General features: G+C 40.8%; 1 protein-coding gene across 1 annotated transcript; it reads right to left on the bottom strand.

Moving 5' to 3' along the window:
* Positions 1–1,310: 1,310 nt before the first annotated feature.
* On the bottom strand, positions 1,311–18,353 carry pip4p1a (phosphatidylinositol-4,5-bisphosphate 4-phosphatase 1a). The gene is made up of 7 exons (XM_015956075.3): positions 18,138–18,353; positions 14,332–14,525; positions 8,441–8,547; positions 7,022–7,127; positions 5,384–5,436; positions 3,558–3,648; positions 1,311–1,673 (listed from the first exon to the last, which is right to left on the bottom strand). The coding sequence occupies exons 1-7, from the start codon at positions 18,253–18,255 to the stop codon at positions 1,530–1,532; spliced, it is 813 nt and encodes a 270-aa protein (XP_015811561.1). The 5' UTR covers positions 18,256–18,353; the 3' UTR covers positions 1,311–1,529.
* Positions 18,354–19,627: the final 1,274 nt, after the last annotated feature.

Below are 19,627 nucleotides of genomic sequence, written 5' to 3'. Positions count from 1 at the left end.
GTCTGCAGGTGAGAATGGTAGCACTTGAAACAAATGTAATGGTGTGTGTGTGTGTGTGTGTGTGTGTGTGTGGGTGTGTGTGTGTGTGTGTGTGTGTGTGTGTGTGTGTGGACACGACCAGGCATCCAGAGGCTCATTGGGTTAGTAACAGATCAAACAGAAGAGATGCAAAATAAAACCTTATAAACAAATAAACTTACAATCGCAGCAGAAGCATGTAGCTGCAACAGAAATCATTTAGTCACTTTGTTCATTAACAACAAAAACATTCACAATCCAACAACAAAAAATACTGTACACAAATCATAGATCTCACCACAGCCAAAACCACAGACACCGAGGGAGCCTGTTTGTAGTGTTTGTTCGGGTTTATTTTGTCACGTCCAGCTCAGCCTCCATCTTCAACAGACCAAAAAACCTCAAACCCAAACGGAAGCAGTGCCAACAAATAAACAACTCCATTCAGGAGTTCTGATAGCAGCTGTAAATCTATGAAGAATTTCAAAATAAAAGCAGAAACTGGAGTTTGTGGCTTTAAATAGACCAACGTTAGAGTCTATCTTATATTATTTGGAATATTAAAGGTGATCCAAATGCAGACAGATCATCTGTACTCATCTCAGTAATAGGCATAGCTTTTTAAAACTTTGCTATTAATTATAGAGAAAAAAAAGACGAGAAAAAATAAAACTAGACGCCTAAACCTGTAGGCGGTTTGGGTTTATAGAAACGAGCTACAGATGAGGCTTCACAACAAAACACCTTTTAAGTCACTTCCTCCATCATGGAGACGAGGACCAACGTGTGAAGAAAGTGAGCTTTGAAGGTGGAGGCTGAGCGGCTATATAGAGCGTCTCCTCTTTGTTGTGTGGCTGTACATACGACTGTATGCTGAATCCTTCCATCACACCACCTTTTAAGGCTTTCAAGCTGATTTGGATCAAAGTCAGTCTTGGGAGAATAAACATTAAGTTAAAGGAAATCATAGCCTGCCTTCAAATATCTCTGAATTCCATTTTTCAGACACATTTCAACAGCTGCTTGGTCTCTCGACTCACAAAAGGAGGCTGAGATCTCTCCAGACGATCATTCTCTACTGGCATCGATTAAAAAGCTTTGTCTCACAGTTTAAGGACGTGAAATGCTGATTTGTTGCGTGAAATCTTGATGGAGTCCTTTCCAAATCAAAAATAAGTCGAGAACTAAGAATTGAAGCTTAGGAATGCAACAGACTGACAGAGATGCAGCAGCAGAGGAGTAAAGGAGGAAAAGAGGAGATAAAATGTTAAAATGGATCCCACACTGGCCACGAGATTAGAGTAGATCATCAGTACAGCAGGCTATAAGTGACTTCATAAGTAGATGTGTAGCAGTCGCAGCTGCCACCTTCAGGTTTGACTAAAAGGAAACGGGAACAGGAGGAGGAGAACATCTTGTTCCAGGATTTAGATTTAAATATATATATATTAATTCTTTTGATTTTTTTGAAGCCAACATTCCTCCTGCTGGGTGGGTTGGGAAGAGGGCTTTTATGTGAAGTTCTGGAGAGGCTGGCTGACCCGCATGCACAACCAGTAGAAGGCCCGGGCCAACATGACGAGAACCAGGAGCAGCATGACGGCCCACGAGGCGTAGATCCCCGGGTAGGTCTGAGCCTTCACCCATGTTCCAGCCTGCAACCATAACAAAGAGTTCAGACCTTCAAGCTGGAAACCGACACTGGGTGGGCGAGCTTTTGCTCTTCAGGCTCCACTCGGCTATGTGCTACCACTAGATATCAGACATGCTTACTCAGTTGAGGTTTACAGCGAAAATAAAAAACAATCATTTTAACAAAATCTTTGAGTGTTTTTATTCATTTTTTGTTGATTTTGTTTTGTTTGGACTTTGCTTTAACTAACAGTTGAATTCCTATTTCTTACATATGTTAATTGTTACGGTCTTTTACACTTTCATGATCGTTTTTCCATATTTTGCAGAACTTTGTCTAAATGCACAATATAAATAAAGTTATTATCATTATTAAATCTGGTTCTGTCATTAGTTTAGGGACAAGGACACGACAGCAACAGACGGAGCGGGGACTCAACACGGGACATAGACTCCTCTGCCACCGTCGCCCTATGTGATCTGGAAAAACTTGTTCAGGGTTGTTGTTTATAAAAAGCACTCTGCACCTCACCCAGATGAGTACTGATGCTCACCAGCTAGAACCAACAACAGTGAGGTGGAAGAGGAAGTTTAGCGTTAACCGTTTTTTCTACTTTTCCTCCTTTCTGTCCAAACCTTGTACATTTCTGAAGAAATGGTTTTGTTTGTTAAGCGTAAAAAGGCACCTAAACGAAATGTAATCTTGCTGAAACAGAATGAACGAGTCGCAGCATGGAAGCCATTCAGAACTGTAGCTGGAAGAAGAGCTAGCAGAGAGTCATGGAAACACATCATTTGTTCCTGTTTCTTTAGAGGAATATGAAAAACGAAGATAACCCAGTTTCACAAGGACAAAAGAGTTTTTGGGCCAACAAGAAGATTCCCAAAAAGCTATTAAGCAGAGACGGTGCATATTCAGATTAGTTTGCAATGAGCTCTCCAACATTCCCAAGACTAGTGGACAAAAGACGAGAGTAAGAGTAGAAAAAAACACAAGAATAAATAAAAAATAATTAAAAATAGTTTGTATTAGTTTTGCATCTTTTCATTTTTAATGATTAAATCAATTGAATATGGAAATTTAGAAAGACTAAACAATGAATCAGCTGATATTTAACAAAACATCTGAAAAGAAAAAATAAAAGACAATCGGAGAGAGAAAGTTTTTTTCTCCTTGGAGACAAAAGAAATGAGGGATGGCTCAAGACTTTTGCACAGCAGTTTACTGCAGCTGTTCATCTTTAGGAGCTTGTGTAATGCTAATATGTTTATAAATGTCTAAAGCATTTAATTCACAATATATTATTCTCAAAAGGATTAAAACCTCCTATAATAAACTATTTTCTTGAGCTTAGATTATTTAACTCTGTAAAATAAACATTAATGATCTACATAGAAACCCAGGAACGGGCTCTTGAGAAAATGTCTTTAAACAGGTCATCTGTAACCGTTCCACTGCTCACCTTATGCTGCTGAAATACCTCGTATGTCCACGACCCTAAAGCCCGTTATGGAGAGCCACTTAAACCATGAGCTATTTTAATTAGTCACTTTTTTAAGTTCATATGATTAAAAATATAATAAAGTGCAAACATTTGTCTTTAAACTGTTCTTATAATTAAAGCAGTGATATAGGTGAAACTAGATTAAGCTGTGGGACGTTTATTGCCAGTCACCGGTGCTATGCAATCATTTTTACATGGCACAGTAAATCTCTGCTCTTTGCAGAAGCTGATTTTTGTGTTCCTCTAGCGCCCTCCGCTGGACACTTAGCAGAAGTTTGGTTTTCATGATGATTTTAAGACTCCTGCAATCTTTATTTGCTGTTGAAATAAAAGTAAAACTGGTTTCTGCCATGTAGTTTCATCTGGATGAGAGTAGACGGTCCTGCAACAACGCCAACTCACCATCAGCCCAGCAGTGGAAACGCTGAATAGCAAGCAGAGTAGAAAACACCACAAGCTCCGCCTCCGGGGGTACCGCTGACCAATCGATGAGCTGCAGAAGGGAGGGAGGAAACCCAGTCTAAATGGAGATTTCACCATAGCACAATAGCACCAGATGTTTTAACACCAGGCATTTTCCCAATCAGGCAGGAAGCCCAGCTGTTGCCACTACCAAAGGCTTTGTTAGAGCCACCGTGAACAACTACAATCCCCAAACCTGTTCTTCTGCATGTCCAAACTACTTAGAATGAAACCAGCCATTAAAGACGGGATGGACGGTCTTTAGTTTCGTAATTGGAGACAATAAAAACTAGTCCTGATTGTGCTACGCAGCAACAACACTGTTAAATTCATGTTCCTGCAAAAACTCTTGACAAAATAACATGAAATCATTCTGAACGTTTAGATGTGAACAGCGTCACACATCAGCTCTGAAAAATACCTACAATGACATAAATAGCATTAATAAAAGTATTTTTGAGCTTGATTAGAAGAAACATTTAATTTTGAACGGAAAGAAAGAGAAAAACACTTTGCTGCATCTCCTCTGGGTCTCTGTTGCATTCTTTGAGGCATGGACTCCACAAAAGAAAAACAATGACTTTCATCCATCAGGTACCAGCTTGCTCATTTAGCAGCTGACAGATCAGCTTTGCAGGATGGAGCTTCATCGTGGACCACTTTTCCTATTTCTGTAATGAATCTTCAATCGCTCCGTTTCCTGGCCCTTTCACTGAGCTTTTCTTTCAGGAATAAAAGTTTGAACCCACTTTGCTTTGTGGAAACTGCCATTATAGCCATCTTTAAACATCTTCTCCACTGATGGAATGAGAAACTGTTTAAAGAATGCACCCGCTGCTGCAGACTGAGTAAAGTGCAATAGAAAATCGCTTTAATAGCTGCTAATATGGTTCCTTTACAGCAGATCATAAAGTCTGTGCACCATCTAAGAAGCTTTGTGATGCAGAAACTGACAGATTAAAAAAAGAAAATACAGAAAAGCTTTGAGAGGCGAGGAGAGATCTTGTCAAATTAAAATGAAGTTGAGCTTTGATTTTAGGTTACTACCTGCTCACTTTGAGTTAAAGCTTCAATCAATGCCAAATATTGCGAAGAAGAAAAAAAAAAGCCAGAATCATCTGTAACCCCGGCTTTCCACGGGAGCCGTCAGCAGCACGTTACTGCAGCAGCACGTCATAGCTGCTGATAGGAACCGCTGTGGTCAACAGAACCTTTTCCACTGGAGCCGTCAGCAGCGCGAGTCGGCCGCGTCTCAGGAGCAGCATGTCGCGGCCTTTACGCGCCGGTTCTATTTTCTACGTGCGACGCCTCTGAAACGGGTCAAGTTCGACATTTTTGGGGAAGAAAAGACAGGAAATCGGACGCGGAAATGGAGAGAAGCTACCGAGATTTTCAGAATAAAGAACGTACTGCCTTCCGGTTGCTTTACTTTAAAAAAGATTACTAACTGTGCGGCACCGTGAGAAGTTATCACCTAGCTAGCGGTCTCCTTTGTTTTTCAGGTCCGTATTGGCAATTATAAAACGGACAGAACATAAAACACAAACCATGTTGTAGTTTTCTCCTGCTTGTTGTTGTGTTTACTGACGAAGTCACTCGTGTGACTTCGTGCTCTGTCGGTGACAGCTGCTCCCCTGCTGCTTCACGTCTCGTGGGAAGGGCCAAGCAGCAGCTTACGCGAGCAAGACGTGCTGCTGCAGTAACGTGCTGCTGAGGGCTCCTGTGGAAACCCGGGGTAAGAAGGTCATTTCCTTAAAGCTACTTACACTTTCCTGCAGTGTGGGCATCTGGCCAGCGTCCGGTCTGTGAACTCTGTCCACTGGAATAATAAAAAAAAAAAAAAAGGGTTTAATTGGAGCCAAAAAGCTGCATGTTGTCCAGTCATCAGTGACCAAGTTGGAAATCGGTCAAAAGTGGTCAGTTTATGTTTAAAGTAACAGTAGTTTTTTTTTTTACTTGAAGCTAGAGCTTTAACATTGATCTCAATGATTTTGAGTGAGAAACTTGACCAGTTTCATTTTTAACACAGAGGAGCTGCTCAGTGCTACTTTGGTTTACAGGTTTTACACAAACTCTGTCTTTTGCCTTAAATTTACATATTTCCTATCAAAATTAAAAGCCAATGTGACACATGAATGTTAAACAGTCCAGTTTAGAAATGATTTAAGAGCCGTTGTTGCTGTTGAAGCTGCTTCATTATCGGTTTATGATGTGAAAATGGAAGTCAAGGTTAAGGATTTTCTTTTTCACTGCTTTTCTTCTGGTTTTATCAAAAGTGACTAAATCAGAGGAGGCTGGTTGAGTTGTGGAGGGGATTTAAAGGGCAAGTTGGTTTCCATGGAACTGAATGAAGCAGTGAAACTGATCTGCAAATTAAAGGGTAATGAAATCCTAAACTTTCAGCCTTTTGGAATAGCTGGTATTTGAAGAATAATTAAAACAAAAGGAACACATTATGTCTGAGTATTGTTTTTGTTTTACAAGAAGCACAAAGAACAACATGGATGCATGTTTGACTCCACCCGGGGCAGAGATCTGAATTTAAGCAGATGGCAAAGCTCCAGCTGGATTTAAACACCCCCACAGCACCAGTCAGACTTCCTCAGACCAGACCTACCTTTATCATACATTCAAACCATTTTCACCTGTCAGACAGATCAGATTGGTAAAAGAGCAGCAAGTCTCTTCTCGTCCCCCTTCAGTGCTAAATGATTGTAACAAATCAGCGGCGTGTAGCTGTGGTTATTGATCTGCAGCAACGTTTTCTTAGCCTGCAGCGTGGGTGTTTTTGGATTTTCAGTAATTCACTTGCAACAGTAAATTTAACAACAAAAACCTTGCAGACCTCCTGAAACTGTCACAGGAAACTTCCGCCAAAATCCCCTCACTTCGGTACCTTTTCTACTCAGACATTGAACCAGCGGTGGGAGATTTGGGGCGGGTTCTAGACATTTTGACCGGTTATTTGCGATGTTTTCTCAGATTGTTGGTGCTGAGCTGCTGGGAATAAACCAAGAAAGCTAAAAACTCAATTTTTCCTCATTTAAAACACCAAACTACATTAGCTAGCATACAAAATTGTTATACAGATACTGAGGTGCATTGTGTTGGGAATTATGCCAGGAAATGTGCCGACAACGGGTTGAGGGCGTAAAACTCAACATTCAGGTAAAAGCACCTTTCAGTCGTGTACATTCAACAAGTGTGTAGCTTGATCGAAAAGAATACTACATCCTATTCTACCTTTAAAGTTACATTGACCCTAGTTTAGGTAAAAAATACCCCCAAAATGTGTTTGTTGTTTTTGTTTTACTACAAATCAAAGCACCTGTGTCTTGATACTGAATCCTATATACATTTGTTTATTCTAATTAAATGCGTTTGTAACCAGAGTGCTGCTATACCAAGAAGGTGTTGCTGCAGTGTCCACAGGATACTCGGGCCCCAGCGGGCTGGGGGTCAGGACTGGCCGGACCAGGATGTACCGGACCCAGGTTTATTATCCTCTTACTGGAAGGAGACAAACAGAAACTCATGAATCATATTGTTCAGTCAAAACTACAGGTTTAATGGCTGCAGTCTGGAGCTACTGTCTGCAGCTCGGCCACAGTCAGACCGCTCATTATTAAAAATGGCACTTCTTTAAAAGTCAGCTCCCTCTAACAGACCGTAGCTGAGAATTCCCAATCAGACGGAAAAACTTGGTACTAATGAGGAAAGTTGCCTTAGAGTGACACAAAATAAAGTTACCGATTACTAAGATTTATGCAAATGTTTACATGGAACTAAAACCTGTGAGAAATTAGTTAAGCCAGTTTAGACATATCACATTCAAATTAAATTGCATACAACACTAAGTAAATGTCACATTAACGTTTATTTTACATTTAAAAGCAGTTAAAAATTCACAACGTTTAGCTCAAAGCTCACAGTTTCAGCATTTACTGAAAAAATACAATCCAAGAAAACTGATTTTTAAAGAATTTTAATGAAAATTAAAACAGTAAAGTTTAAAAAATAAGTTTAAAACGTTACACATTTAAGCCTGGGGCATAAATGTCTTGCACAGATACCAGACTGCTGCAGCATGATGCTGATGAGCTGCCAAAAAAGAAAATCAATTTTCTGCAACTGACAGCTTGAGGTTTCAATTATGTGTAAAATACTGAAGTGTTTCTTTCCTTAACTCATTTTTTTCCCATCATTTTAAACTGAAATTTATTGAGACTGACTGCTCAGTTTGAACGTATGATAAGATACATTTCTTTATTTAACTTGACTTTTAGCGTTTTATGTCCTGAGAGCACTAAACATGTATAAATACAAAATAAATGTTGATTTTTTTTTCCATTTTGCAAACAGGAATTTAAATTATTAATTAAAGCAAACACTACATTTAACACAGGAAATAACAGCGCACACACACACACACACACACACACACACACACACACACACACACACACACACACACACACACACACACACACACACACACACACACACACACACACACACACACACACACACACACACACACACACACACACACACACACACACACACACACACACACACACACACACACACTTCTCAGAGTGCAGAAACAAAACCCAGAATGTGGCTGCTCTAATGAGGATGCTACTTCCTCATCCAGCTTGCTGAACTCTGCACATAAACCGTGCCGGGAGCTCAGGCCTAACTGAGGGAGTGTTGTTCTCATTGCTCTCTCAGCTTTGCTCCTTTTTTAAGAGCAGATCGCAGCCTTTTGCTGCAGTCTCGCAGCGCTGTGCACTCACAGACAAACACAAAGAGTTTCTTACCAATATGGTCGGGGACAAGCAATCCTCTGAGAAGTGACTTTGCAGATGAGAAGACAGTTGCAGGGGCAGCGAACGTACTTCTTCCCTGCTGGGGCGTTCTTAATGGGCTGCAGAGGGAGACAGAAACACCCCAGAGATGAGAAGGGAGCAGAGCAGCGAATTTGAAAAAGAGAAGATAACGAGCCAATTATAAGTGATGGGTGAAGACGAACAAACAGAAAAGGAGGCAGAGAAACTGGAAGCCACTCTACACCAACTGTAGGTTAAAACGTGGATTCATCAACAGAAGGGTTTAAACGACGGATGGGCGATTTTCTCTGAGCTCATTATGAATCTTGCACAACGGTGAGAAGGGTTATGATTTGGACTCGCATCAAACCTTCAGAAATATTCACATCAAAAAGTAAACCACAGTGAAGTCCGTTAGAGCTTGTTAGCAAACAAGCTAACCCTGAGAACTAAGTAACAGTAAACATACCCCGCACTAACTTTGGGTGAACACAAAAATACAAAGATATTTCTTGAGGTGTAAAACCAAAAAAAAAAAAAAAAGATAAATATTTGAGATTCTGACAAATTTTCATGGATCCCATACTGACTTAAAATGAGTTGCATAAAATACATTGAACACTTCTTCCTAAATTAGAACTGTCAAATTAGCTTAGCATCTCCTAAAATACATTTCCCACTCTAAAAGTTAAGTTTCTTACTAAAAAGGATTGAACTTTTTTGGGACAGCTGTAGATCGGGGGTAGAGCAGGTTGTCCAGTAATCGGAAGGTTGCAGGTTAAATCCCGACTCCGACCAGAGAATTCTGCTGTTGTATCCTTGGGCAAGACACTTAACCTGCCTTGCATGCTGGTGGTGGTCAGAGGGGCCGGTGACGCCAGGGTTTGGCAGGCCTCTCCTCTCTCAGTGTGCCCCAGAGCAGCTGTAGCTACATTGTAGCTCATCACCACCAATGTGTGGATGACTGATTGTGTTGTTAATAACAGAAAGTATAGATTAACAGCTTAATCTCAGAGATGAGCAGAAGAGGCCAACATGTTATATGATGAGCACAACCCGTCTAATAGGTGTGCCGATCTCAAACTCAAAAATCTCTCTGAATTACTGCCAAGTGGCATTAAAAATCTGGCAGATTCATGAACTCACCCTCGATAAGCTCCAACTCACACCGATTATCCATGAGGACATTTTCTTCTTCCAGAATCCGAATTTTTACGTTAAAGGTGCATGAAAAAAGAAAGCAATCTTGTGGTCGAATTTGGGTACTGCGGTCAACGTATAAAAACAAAAGTCAGCTCTCAACCACTCCCCCTTCCCCTTTGCAATTTTCATTGCTGTAGCCAGTCATGGACCAGCGCCAGGAGATTCTAGATGACCAGTTAAAACGAGTCATAAGTAGATAAATCCATTCCACTATAAAACACAGCTGTTGGTACTTTTAAAAGTAGCTAAAAGATATTTTTAGAGCAAGCTATTTGCTTCTAATTCCCCATTAGCTCTGCTAGCTTAACGTAAGTTTCTAGCCCACTTTATCGAATATAAAAGTAAAAGCAAAAGGTGCCGTGGCCTCTTAGGGGTACAAGAAATAACTTCTGGGTTGCTCCTGTTTACTGGATAACATTTTGTCCACAACACTGCTGCTTTTGCCAGCTGGTATCAAATGACAAATGTCAGAGCAACAGTGAACATATATCAACTTAGTGAACTTGCGTATGATTGGCTCTGGAATAAGGAAGTTTGGAGGCGGGACAGACTATAAACAAAGTCTACGTCCCTCTTCTGCCTTTATAAATAGAAAAACTGACAACCTCCAGCCGGCTGAGAAGGAAATCTGTTATAACGTACCCTTCCTTCCAACACGATTACACTGTGAAATTTATACTTATTACACCTTTAATTCGAATTTTCTTAATTACCCAGTTAATGATCATTCTTACAGATTTGACATCAACCCTCAAACCAGGTCTATGATTCTTTACCTCTACAAGTAATATCATAAACGCATTTATTTCACTCACAATTTTACTATTTCACTGAATCTTTTTACTGATGTAAAAAAAAAACTGCCCTATAAAATACAAATTCACTGAAGATTTATGCCAACCAACATTCCTGAACAGACAAATGAATCTGTGCCATTTTGCAATAAACCAATGGACAGAATGTGCCTTATAGATGATTCGACGATCTCTGCTTTGGCAACTTGTCAACACAATAATATCCCTCACCACCTCACACCACCCAGCCCCTAATTGATCTTTTTTTTTCCTGTCAGTGGAGCAGAGGGGAACCATGGCGCAGTTGTTATAATCAGGAGCCATTCCAATTCCTTAGCAGGAGAAAGCCAGTAGCAAACTCATTTAGTGCACTAACCACTCTACTCCTCCATCACTCCTCTTCATTTGGAGGTCCCTTTGGATGCAAGTATCTGGGAAAATCAATGTAATGAAGAGACACACACACACACACACACACACACACACACACACACACACACACACACACACACACACACACACACACACACACACACACACACACACACACACACACACACACACACACACACACACACACACACACACACAGCTGCGCATCTTGTGTTCCTGCAGATTCACCACGTCTGCTATGATAAACAGCTGGTCCGCCCACATTGAACTTGTACTGTCTAATGAGGGAAAACTAAGCTGTGCTGAGGAGAACCATAAAGTAGCATTTACTAGAAAAACACCACGGCACGAATAAAAAAATGCACAGACTTACTTGTTTTTCCTCATTTTATATCTAGTTTATGTTGCACTAAAATAAATAACAGGTATATTTATTACAAATGCAGCATGACTCACAAAAAAATGATGGTCCACCTCTGCAGCCCTGCTTCAAGTGTGCATACATATGCTGCCTCCATCTGTAGCTTATTTGCACCAATTCCTGCAGCTGTGTGCAAATCTCACATCTCTTCTTCCAGCTGCACACGGATTTGCACGGCTAGTGAAGCGCCCTCGTGAAGCCCTTTGACCCCGTGACTGATTATCGTCAGTTACATGCCATGTTTTCATCAACGCAGCAGTCAAACGGTCTTAATCGTGTTTCTGTGGCCAAAGGCGTGATTAGGATTTGGTAAATAAAGTCACGGCTGGGTATCGGTTTCCAGAGACTTGTCACAACTAAACAGTCACTGAACAAAGGTAATAATGCAAAAACGTAAGTATTTCGTTGTTAAGTAATTGAATGATCTTGTAATTACTTCAAGGCATAATGAGTTTTATTGGACCTGCAGGCGTTGCTGAATATGGTAATTATATTTGTGTATCGGTCACATCTTAACACCAGCTCTAAATTGCGCATGGAACAAATTTGAATACTAAATACTCAATATTACATTACTGCTTGCATTACCATCTCATACTCAAACAGCAAATTATTTTAAATACCAAAGTACTCCTCTTACCAAATTCCTTCAGCTGCTATTAGACAAAAACAATAATATTAGATAAGTGAAAATTTCAGTCTTTTGTTCGACACAAAGACCAACCAGCTCTTGGCGAGCAGTACTCTGAGTAAATATTTAGTTTATATGCTGTAATTTCTGAAGTAAATGTTTACTTTTTGCATTAACACAGTACAGCACAAGAAGTTTTTTTTTTTTTTTTCATTAGATTTGTAGACCTTACTGAATCAAAGGTAGTCTGGCAAGCCATCCTATATATATGAACATTTAGTCTGGCCAGGACCAATAAAGAGAGCTCAGTCGTGGAGCGGGACCTACGGTTGTCTTTCAGACCGTTCCCACATGCTTTTGGACAGCAATCATGACATACTCACCACTATGGATGTCAGTCAACAGGTCAGTCTGCCATACTCCGTCGAAGAAGACGCAAATACATCTTTTATCTCATTAAAAGGACTTAAGTACTTCTATCTGCTCTTGACTCAAGACTAGCTCAAGTCTAAAAAGTCCCAAAATGTATGCCAAAGCTGTTTCAAATCTCAACTGTTCCACTCCCTTGCATCATACCGTCCAAACCGATAGAGCACTGTGATTGGCCCGCCGAACCAATAGAGGTGGTTTTCCAGGAGCACAACTCAGAGCAACTCGGACAGATGCAGCTCGGCCCGACCACTGTTCCCAAGAGCACAGTTCTGTATTTTCCTTTATCTCCCCTTTTTTAGCTCCTGCTCCATTGAGGTACCTGGCAAGGCCGAGTGGAGCCAGCCTCCTGATTCTGGCCGCTGATTGGCCAGGGGGCGGAGTCACTGGTTGCTCTGGAGGTTTTTGATTTCCGTTTTATTGCCTGCAGCCATTTCCTGGTTCAGAGTCTGACAAAAAGCCATAAAACTGAGCAAAATATCCAGTAAAGCCTATGTTTTCAGCTGAGTTGTGTTTCTGTGGGGCAAACAAGTTACCTTACACTGTTTACTAATCACTTCATGTTATTTTGCCATGAGGAAAAATCGTCCACCCCCCACGACTGCCGTGCCCCTGCAGAGCAAAATCATTTTGCTTCTACGATTGTCTGTCTAGATTTCTAGGCTAACACAAAGGTGGCCTTTTTTTTTAAAAATGCTTCAACTTAATCAAAATATAACACTAGCTCAAAAACAGATCAATAAGGAGTCTTGCAATAAAATGTATTTACAAACGTTTTTGTTACCCAGATCAATGCTGTTTGTTTCACTTTATTAAACTGGAAAAGACAAACCGGGTTGTCAACCGTTTTAAAACTCTGCTAACATCTGTAAGCAGCTGGATGTTGAGTTGCAGTTGTAGCAGGTTGTCATTAACTTCGATAAACACGACACCCAAACACACCTGTTAACCAGGGCTTTTCCTTTGCAGAAACGCGCGTTGCTCACCGTTGAGGCAGTGTGGGACGAGCTCCCCGATGCAGCCAAACAACAAACAAGTCTTGCTAGCTCAGAAAACTGTATTTAAAAAAAAAGGTGGTCCAAACCAGCCAGTAGGATCATGGGTAATGCCTCATATTTCCAGGTTACTGACCTCTCCCCGACTTGCCCCCGGAGAGGCAGAGGGGATTACTCTGTACTACTTTGTTGTTTTAGAACACAGCAGCCTCATCTGCAACTGCTGCACAATAAAAAAAAAAGTTTAAACAACTTATGTTTACATTAAAGGCTAATTCATCAAAGGGCTTTGCTAAACATAATGACATAACATCTAAATCAGGCATCAATGCAAAAACCTGCAGCAGACTTTTAAAACTACCAAATCTCCAAATATTGCATCTGATAAAAAGCAGATGCTAATGTTTATGCATCTGTCAGCAAAACATCTCATGAACCACAGCACTGATTTAGATTCAACTCTCAGAACATAATCACTGGATGTGCATCCACAACTGATTAGAGTCAACCCAATTCAAGATGGCCACTAAAGCTATACAACTTTAACACAAAAAGGGACAATACTGTCCATTTGAGGGATATTGAGCTCAAGCTTGAAGGATTGTGACACCAAGAGTAACATTATTTACAATATTTGAGAAAACAACTCCATCGTTTTTACACATAAGATGTTTAGTTTAAAATTCTGGCATGAAAGGCAGAGAGGGACATGCCTTTCTGTAAGGAATACCAGGACTTTCTTTTATTTACTACTTCCTTTTGTTGTTGTTTTATGATTGCTTGTTTGGACTTTGTAAAGTCAGAAAGTATTTGTTGTGCCTTTCACAATGAGTTTGAAAAACAACACAAAAGCACAGGGATGTTGCAAAAGGAAGTTGTTGACACAATAAATCCTCCCTTACAACAGATTATAAATCTAGTCAGTTCATGCCATCTTTTTTTAAATGACAACACCGACCGTTATGTTTTCAGCCTTGTTCGCTCTCTTCTGCACAGTGAAATCTACAGAAGCTTACCGTGGCTTCATTGCACACTCCACATTTCACCACGTGTTGGTGGGTCTTGCCCTCCACAGAGATGAGGCTTTGACACACCCTGCAGCTGATAACAGGAGCATTTCCACTCTCAGGGGAGGTGAGAGGGGAAAAGGGCGGAGGGTCCTCTCCTAGGAGCACCGAAGGTTGACTGGAGCTGGGGAAAGGAGGGAAGTCTAAAAAAAAAAAAAAAACAAGGAGTGTATGAGTAGTAACAGCAGTAACAAATGCAGAATTGTTGACGGTCACAAGAATTGTGCAGTAAACTGGAAAAAGACTCAATTCCCATGACAAGTGACCTATTATGGCAAACAAGATAATGAGATTTGCCCCCAAATTCAACAGAAAGAAGCTTTGGAAGAAAAAAAACTGCTGGAATGCTGAGCAGGATTGATTTAAACACAAGAGTCTAGGTATTTGTGAGAATTAAACCACAGTGCGGGACAGCTTCACCTAGAAATGATGCCTGCTCCTTTCGGTGTTTTTGAGAAAAACATGAGCTACAAATACATGCAATCAAAACTATACATATGAATAATGCCTTTAAACCTAAGCTTTAAACTAGGGATGGGATTATGATTAATTAGAAATAAATGCCACGTTTAAAAAATGCACGCATTTAATCAGAGCTTGCATTTAAAGCAAGGCGGAACCTTTGTCATTGCATGACTCCCTGGTAGACCGAATATCACTGACGCACACAACAATACACAGTGCTCTGCTAACGGCTACTAAAATGAAATAATATGAATAAACAGGCTTGCTTGGACTGCTGCAGTATTTGGGAAACACGTCAGCCTCTTCTCTTAACTTGTAAAAATAAAAACAAAACTTCCTGAAAACGACAATCTGAGATTGTCTCTGATCTCTGCTGCAGTTACCGACTGGCACAGACAGCTTTGCAAAAGTCGAGGTAAGCTAAAATTTAACATTTATGTAATATCTGTGCATTGCTGAAAGCACCAGAAAGACTGACGCTTTGTTCTTAGCAGTAGCTTATGAAAGTAGTCAGAAGAACAGCTGGGAAAATGCTTCATGACCTCACTACTCTGTAAACAGTCACAATGTGTCTTAAAGTAACAGAAACACTAAAATCTCTTTGATAACTTTCTAAACAATTATGTCAGTTTTATTGTGTTTTTCTGAGAAAAGTGACTGTCGACATCGCAGCGAGGTGTTGAAGCGGTCAGACATACGCTGATCGGGAGCTAAAGGGGCAGGGAGGAACGAAAAAGTTGTGATCAGGTTGGAGATCACACCAGATTTGCTGCTGCAGGCGTGAATCTGCAAGTCTGCAGCCATCACTTTCTTGACGTGACAGCAGGACTTCCCGTGCAAGGAAGGTCCGCTCACCTGTTCGCGATGAACAGGCGTCATTAATTCCTCGTCATGATATTTTATCTTCCTTTCATCCTCCAGTCATCCAACTGGAATCAGTTAGTGATTGTTCTTGATCTAAGGAGCTTTGAAAGAAAAGCGTCTGGACTTCTTTGAGTTGCTTGAAGACGTTTCACCTCTCATCTGAGAGGCTTCTTCAGTTCTAAGGTCAAATGATGGAGAGTCCCAGATTTAAACCCAGTGGGAGTTTCCCCCCGAAGAGGGAACAAAAGACCCCCGATGATCTTCTACATAAACACATGAGCCAAGGTGTGAGGGTGGGTGTAGGTCCTATTCAGCCAGAGTTTCGGGTGAGCTCATTGTGAAGCCTGGCCCCACCCTATCATGTGAATTCCTGAGGTCAGATGGCCCATGATATGCGTGGGCGTTGAGGCATCTGGGAAGGGATCTCAAAACTGGATTACAGATGGCAGACAGTTGGTTTCGTAAACCACCGCCTCTGTTCAAAGATGGTTGCTCACAGTGGACATAAATGGCTTCCTTTACTCCTCTTTCAAACCATCTGTCCTCTCTGTCCAAAATGTGAACGTTGGCATCCTCGAAAGAGTGACCTTTGTCCTTTAGATGCAAATGGACCGCTGAGTCCTGTCCCGTGGAGGTGGCTCTTCTATGTTGTGCCATGCGCTTGTGAAGTGGCTTTTTGGTTTCTCCGATGTAGAGGTCTGGGCATTCCTCGCTGCACTGTACAGCATACACCACATTGTTCAGTTTGTGTTTAGGAGTTTTGTCTTTCGGGTGAACCAGTTTCTGTCTGAGTGTGTTGCTGGGTCTGAAGTACACTGGTATGTTGTGTTTGGAGAAAACCCTCCTGAGTTTCTCTGATACACCGGCTACATAGGGGATGACAAGGTTGTTGCGTCTGTCTTTCTTATCCTCCCTCGCTGGTGTCTGGTCTTCTTTTCTGTGCATCTTTGCTGACTTTACAAACGCCCAATTAGGATAGCCACATGTTTTAAGTGATTCCTTTATATGTGTGTGTTCTATCTTTTTCCCTTTTTCACATGATAGGGTGGGGCCAGGCTTCACAATGAGCTCACCCGAAACTCTGGCTGAATAGGACCCACACCCACCCTCACACCTTGGCTCATGTGTTTATGTAGAAGATCATCAGGGGGTCTTTTGTTCCCTCTTCGGGGGGAAACTCCCACTGGGTTTGAATCTGGGACCCTCCACCATTTGACCTTAGAACTGAAGAAGCCTCTCGGATGAGAAGTGAAACGTCTTCAAGCAAATCAAAGAAGTCCAGACGCTTTTCTTTCAAAGCTCCTTAGACTACAATGACCTGGATGACTGAGAACCTTCACAGACATTTTGTTCTTGATCATTTCTTTAGTCCCGCTGTAACACTCAAAATGTGCCATGCGTGCTCTGGTATTAAAAGTTAGTACATTTAGATTCTCTGTCATATTTATGCCCGTTCTAGTCTCATTTTTAAGGACTTTTATTTCTAGATATGCTTTTACTACATTATGAGAAATAGAAATTATTTTTAAAAACACCCAATTATATAAACAAGTGAAACTGAAAAAAAAACTTGAATATGGTGCAAAAGTCCATTTATTTCAGTAATTTAACTGAACAGAGACCATTTAAAGGCTCAGGAACCAGCAGCAGGTGTTTTCTATTTGCAATCATAAATTTTAGTTGATTTGCGTCTTGTTTCATATCACACAGTGACATTTAAAGGATTAAAATGCTTTTTTTTTTAAGAAATCAAAACAGCTTGAGTTTACAGTAATAATATCCATGTCTAATGTTTGATTCTCGCCTCATTATTTTTCATTTTAAAAATTACTTTGAGGGCACATTTACCTGACAAATCTATTACAAAGCCTCTAATTAATTAGATTATTTTTAATCAAGTCCCACCCCACATCAGTCATTGGTCGCAGCATCCTTCCGCAGCATCCGTAGTAACGTTCTCAACGGTCAATCAAATCAGGTGTTTCTCGGACGCTAACCCACAACTAGCATCATACCTATCTGGTATGTAAGTACATTACGCATAAAAATGTTAAAATGCATGGGCACATTTCTGTTTAAACACCCAAAGCTAAACGGTTTAAAAGTACAGACAACGTCGTGACTTTAAGCGCAGGGACAGTTTGCCGGGTGCGCATAAAGAGCTACGGCTGACACATCTAGCTTCGTCAGTTAGCAGAGCTTCATGTAAAGGTTGTAAAATTGCATTATTTTCCAGCAGATAGATTTTGTGGGTGACAACTACATAAACGCAGACGACATTCTGATGAAGGACATTCAAAAACACACAGTTACTTATTCACTGACACAGCGGAGCTAGCATGCTAACCAGGACGTCCAGTCAGTGGAGCCTTAATGTATGCTCGGCTAGCTGGAGTCGGGTGGTGGACAGCTCTTTGAATACTCACTCTGGGGTTTGTTGGGCACACCGTACGGACCCGAAACGGGAGAAATCCCGCCGTTACCACTGCCGAGAGCACCATCCCCCAGGTCTGACAGTAACGGGGACCTCTCACCATCCGCCATACCGAGATAGAGGCGTAGGAGGAGGGAGGAAAGCGGGACAGAGATTGCAGACGAATACGGTGCTGTATTGTTGTGTCGGAAATGAAGGCGTCACGTGATCACGCCACCCAACACACCAGTGCTGCTGCGGTAAGGTGTCCGGGGGGCCTCAGCCCACAGGGGGCTGAAGCAGAAAGGGCCCCCTGCCTGATTCAGCTCCTTCATACAGTAAAATAAAGAAATTACTGCTTAATATGAATCCATTTAATCATATTTTAGTTTATTTGTTTTCTTTATTTCTTATAAATTTGAAAAAAAAAGACTGTTTCTGGCTAAACATTACTGCTTTTACATTTTCTACATTGACATCCATCTTTACTATGTTTTTTGTTAAATAAATACATTTTATGCAAAAATGGTAAACACACACACACACACACACCTTGTTTTACAATATTTGCTTATATTATTATTTTTTCACTGTTTTAAAATGGTGTAAAGACTAAGTCACCCCCAAATCAACTTGTTTTGCTGCTAAACTATATAAATGAGTGTCTAGTCATGCTGTTGACACATGCAGTTAATAATTTGGCACTTTAGTGAATTTTAGTTAAAATTTAAAGAGGGACTGCACACCATCAGAAAACACAACTCCACACCTAGTCAAGATTTGAAAAATGCTATAAAAGTGGGCGTTGTCAGGAGACATGGAATAGCATGACCAAGTTTGGGGAATTTCCATCCAGGGAGGGAAGGAGAGTGGGAGGAGACTGTATTGATGACATGAAATTGTACCAGCCCCAGTCAATCACAAATTTAAAATGCAGTAGCTACAGTTCAACCCACAGGGGGCAGCACTAAGATGTTTTTAGATCTAGATTCTAGATTTACTCAAGTTTACACAAATATGTAAAAAAATATGCACAGAAACAGATTGCATTTGCAAAGACCCAATTATACAGTTTATAAGCAGAAAACGTTATTGGGGGGTTTAGTTACACTTTAAATATTCTGCCTAAAACTGTCAGTGTTGCGCCCTCATCAGGTAAAAACCCTGCACTGCATTTGAATCAAAATCTGCCATCGCTATTGGCTAAGAGTTACACTATGACGTTAGCTGGTACATTATGATGTCACCATGTTATTGTTGAGTCTGTGTGGTTATAGCATAGCATAGCAAAGTTTATTTATATAGCACATTTAAAATGCAGCATGGGAGCTGCCCAAAGTGCTGCACAGGCTAAAACAAAACACACCCATTACAAGGAGCTAAAACAAAGGATAAAAATCTCAATTAAAAGCAGAGAAAACATGATGAATACTAAGAGCACAGTAAAACAATGACACAATAAAACACTAAAACGAGTCACTGTCTAAAAGCCAAAGTGTAAAA

This window comes from Nothobranchius furzeri, chromosome 11 (genome assembly GCF_043380555.1).
Source record: "Nothobranchius furzeri strain GRZ-AD chromosome 11, NfurGRZ-RIMD1, whole genome shotgun sequence".
NCBI lineage: Eukaryota > Metazoa > Chordata > Actinopteri > Cyprinodontiformes > Nothobranchiidae > Nothobranchius > Nothobranchius furzeri.
This window is presented reverse-complemented; position numbering and strand designations above follow the sequence as displayed.